At 42.0% G+C, this 4,560-nt stretch overlaps 1 protein-coding gene across 1 annotated transcript in view; it reads right to left on the reverse strand.

Moving 5' to 3' along the window:
* onecut3a (one cut homeobox 3a) overlaps positions 1-362 on the reverse strand; it is a 17,543-nt gene extending 17,181 nt beyond the window's left edge. Inside the window, exon 1 of the mRNA XM_025053762.1 lies at positions 64-362. Within this exon, the coding sequence (XP_024909530.1) occupies positions 64-362 (299 nt within the window). The remainder of the gene's footprint in view (positions 1-63) is intronic.
* Between the last annotated feature and the right edge of the window lie 4,198 nt (positions 363-4,560).

The following is a 4,560-nucleotide window of genomic DNA, read 5'->3' on the forward strand; positions in this document are numbered from 1 at the left end:
GTGAGTCGCTGGTGGTCCGGATGATGGTGAGCATGTGGGTGTGGATGGTGAAATTTCTCCGACACAGTGGATATGGGGGGCAGGTGTTGCAGCGGCGTCAGCCTCGTGTAGGTGCTGCTCAGGCTCATGCCGGAGTCGCAGGACATGCTCATGGCAGGATGCAGGGGTCCAGACAGAGAGTGGTCAGTGCGATAGTCCCCCGCTCCCTCCAGTATGGAGGCCATGCTGGACACCATGGCCGAGCGTCCATGCGACACCAAGTTTCGATGCGACGCCGAAGACTGGCGCGCGTGTTGGGAGTTCATTAAGTCGCTGGTTTGATGGGAGTGAGGTACACCGTGAAGATTTCCAATGTTTTCCATTGTAAGCTCCATTGTTGAAGAGATCTTTATTTCCACCCCTCTTCCACCACTCTCTCTCTCTCTTTTCTCTCTCCCTCTCTCGCTCCTTCACTCTCTCCCTCTCTCTCTCTCTCTCTCTCGCTGTCGTTTTATCTCACACTCCTTTCCAATAAATTTTGAACGATTCAAAGCCACGCCATTGATTCTAGTTGCCTCTCTGCAGTCAATCCAGCATGGTTTTAAAAGATCGAGTCCATCAGAAGCTGCGGCGCAAACCTCTGCTCTGTGCGTGAGGTGTCTGCCCCTCTCCGTGTGTACAGCCCCTCACTCTATACCCACAGCGCTGCTCTGCTCTCTCTGTGTGTATATCCACGCGACCGTACGCTCAAGTCAGGATGATACCGAGTCTGTGCGCATGTGCGCGCCCCCGTCTTGCATCCTACTCGTACTCGCGCGCCCTCTGTCTGGTGCCTGTCTGACGTCACGGCACCCCCCTCCCTCTCCCGTGTCATGGGGTTGTTAATGTTGCACAGTGTTTGGACCTCAATTCCTGAAAAAAAAGAAGATTGCATTAGACACTTGGTAAGATAAAGCGCAAAAAAATGCAATCCTCTGCAATCCTTTGGTGCGCAATGTTTGCGCTCAGATGGATAAGAAAGAACTGGATCCTTTTTTTCCCTGATAACACCGTTTGACAAGGCGCCAGCAGCGCATGTGATGTGTCTGTCAAAGGTTGAATATTAATTGACATGTGTCACAATGAGGGGAGCAGTGCTGATCCTCAAAGGTGCTCTCGACCTCTTCATGTTGATTTTTGTCTTTGGTCACAGATAAATCACGCCGTATAATTTCCTTAATCAAGAAAACAATAGAGATATGACAATTGACTGCGTGGATTGACCTTTGACACGCTTTCAGGTGTAATCGGACCACACATTAAACCGTAACCGGCTCTCTTCCCCCTAAATAAAAAGACAACACGCGTATGTGTGTAAAGTGTGTGTGGCCTAGATTTTAACTGGTGCGTTTTCATCATCTGTGATCTTCACCATCACAAAAATCTTTGTGTACACATGGTCAGTTTTATTTCATCATCAGCCTCAGGGTTTTGACCCCTCTCGCCTCTCTGCGCCTCGGATTCAGGCTGTGAAAATCAAACTCCTATTTTATTTTATTTTTTATGCCTCACAAACTCCTGGGTGAAGGCGGCTGCTCGCAGACGTCAGTCCGTGTCAACAATCCATCATCTGTGTCGGTGTGGGTATATGGATCATGTGATGTGTCGATTGGCCGGTGCCTACAGCAAACGTCGAGTTGGAGCAACTAGGGTTTTTGTGAAAGTGTGAACAAGTTGATAAGTGAAGAGTAGTAGTAGCTGAGGTGAAACAGAGCAAAGCTGCGTTGATTTCAGGGACCAGGAGAAAAATCTACAGGCAGCAACCCGAGGTTTCAGGCTGTTAACTTAACAAATCAAATGTTATACCATCACTTCGTATGATGGGGTCTCTGGAGGTTTGCACTACAGTTCGACTGTGTGTTGTTGTGTATTGGGTGGTGTAGCCTGTAGAAACTACAGTCAAATCAACACCCTCACAGACATGTTTGAACGCAGTCTAAATGTGTGTGTGGGAACATGTTTGTTATTGGATAGTGGCATTAAATATTGATTCATACCATGGACACAACCACAACACGACTGACGCAACTTCTACACCTTTGGTTGAACATCACCACCTTGTTCATGTAGGAGAACACGTGCAAACCGTCGGATGTTATTAACACAAAACTACCAAAATATTGTTAATTCTATCAAGTCACCAGGTTAAACGTAATAATTCAAACGTTCATATTCACCCCGCCACTAAATAAAGATGTGTTAATACAAATGTAAAGGATAATTTAATACAACATTTTAAGTGCAATATTTTAAATATATGAAGTGTACTTCAGTGGTCGCCAAAAGGCCAAAGGTTTTGATATCACTGACAAATGATCACTCATTTGTTACAAAACGTTAGCATAAAAGAATTAGCAAAAAGCTAACCTGTCACTGAGTAAAGGAGCATAACGACGATATAGATGGACATTTGTCTCCTTCAACCATGTGTTTACATGGACCTGTTATGTTAAATATATTGTAGCAAATGTTCATTTATGCTTCTTGTTACTTTAGGTGTGTTCATGTGAGACAGGAGTGAACATGTAGGGTAAGTTTTAAAATCCTGACCGTCCACTACACCACTGTGAAACAATGATATTATGTCGTTGTTAGAATTTGACCCAATAGGCATTCAAACCTGCAGGACCGTAACTGTCACTGATTGGTTAGTTTGAAATGAACACGCGAGCTGTACTGAAGTCATGGTTCTGATCGGGTTTTGATACTAATATGTGTGTTTGGTGTGAGGCAGAATTTAAAGGAATGACACGTGTGTGTGTGCGCGCGCGCGCGCGTGTCCAGCAGGCCTTCAGTTTCTCCGTTAGCAACTGACACGCTGGCGTGTAAAATGGTTCCATTAGCATTTCGACCCGCTGTAGTAAAAATAGGCCAGCAGTCCTGGAAGTGGCATCACTATTCATTTGCAAATTGCATAAAATAATTTCCCCGAGCAGTGTTTACTAACACCGAGGTCACAGCCATCCATAACTGCCTTATCCATTGTGATATCGGTGGCCGCTGTGGCGCACGACTCCTCTAGCCCAAAATAATGAGCCTAAAAAAGTGTGTTTTGCTGATTGCAGAGGGGACTGTGGCTTTTGGCTTGTGCCATCAGGATAACAGCAGTGTCCGCTCGGGTTAATGTCCCTGTATTGATCCCAGCAACCACTGCTATCGAAAATGAATTACCGAAGCCCGCACGGCAGCGAATCCGTCATCTGCGCTCAGCCAGCCGGCCACAGCACCTTATTGGTCGCGGTGGTGATGGATGTTAACTTTCATTGCTGGCTCCCTGCTCCTAATTCACCGGGGTTTACAACCTAGAACAACTCACTGAAAAGTTTTATACTTCTCACCGGCTACTTTTCTAAACTTCACATCAGACCCGCTGGTTCCTCTCCTCCTGTTTCTCACGGTATCTGGCTCAACACGCTCCAGGGTTAGAATCCGAATGTGAGGTAACATGCAGGGGAGAGGCGTTCACGTGCTTTTCTTTTATTATTATTATCATTTATTTATGTATGAGATTCATAAGCAGGCAGAGCAGAGAAGGTAAACCCAGAAACAATTGGAATTCAGCTCTGATATTTTACCCCTAAACAAAAATCCATCCGCGCGCCTAGAGCTCGGTTTTAATTTGTATTTTAAAAATAAACATATCCTGTGGCAGATATAATATGAAATATTAAACACCGTGTCGATATGTGTGACTGGGGCGACGCCGCAAAGACATGTCATTATTATTGTACTGTTAATAATAATAATAATAATAATAATAATAATAATAATAATAATAATAATAATAATAATAATAATAATAATAATAATAATAATAATAATAATAATAATAATAATAATAATAATAATAATAATAATAATAATAATAATAATAATAATAATAATAATAATAATAATAATAATAATAATAATAATAATAATAATAATAATAATAATAATAATAATAATAATAATAATAATAATAATAATAATAATAATAATAATAATAATAATAATAATAATAATAATAATAATAATAGTAAGGTTTGAAGTGTGTGGTGTTTTTTTGTTTTTTTTGGGTTGGGGCGCAGCATGTTGGCATCGACTTTGAGCACAAACGCACACACATGCTGTGTTGAAAAGTTCCATTCCTTCATTGTGGCATAGAACAGTGTTGGTCCACGGCTGCTCTCAGTTCGTCCTGTTTACCAAGGCCAGAGCATTTAGTTTTTATCTTTAAGCAATGCTGTCGTTTACTGATCAAATAATCGATGGTGAACCCGGAGCCGCAATGCGCTCGATGCGTTCCCGAAGGATCGATGTGGTGGCAAAAATGCATTCTGCTGAAAGTGTTTAAGTTAGGCGTGTGAAGGATGTGAGGGTGTGTGTGTGTGTGTGTGTGTGTTAGATTGAACTGCCTCAGCAGTTTTAGTGCAGGAAGTGACCGCAGAGCACTTAAGTTTAGCCACAGCTTTTCATTTGGAATAGAGGTCGATATAATAATAATAATAATAATAATAATAATAATAATAATAATAATAATAATAATAATAATAATAATAA

Source organism: Cynoglossus semilaevis, chromosome 2 (genome assembly GCF_000523025.1).
Source record: "Cynoglossus semilaevis isolate Cse_v1.0 chromosome 2, Cse_v1.0, whole genome shotgun sequence".
Taxonomy (NCBI): Eukaryota; Metazoa; Chordata; class Actinopteri; order Pleuronectiformes; family Cynoglossidae; genus Cynoglossus; species Cynoglossus semilaevis.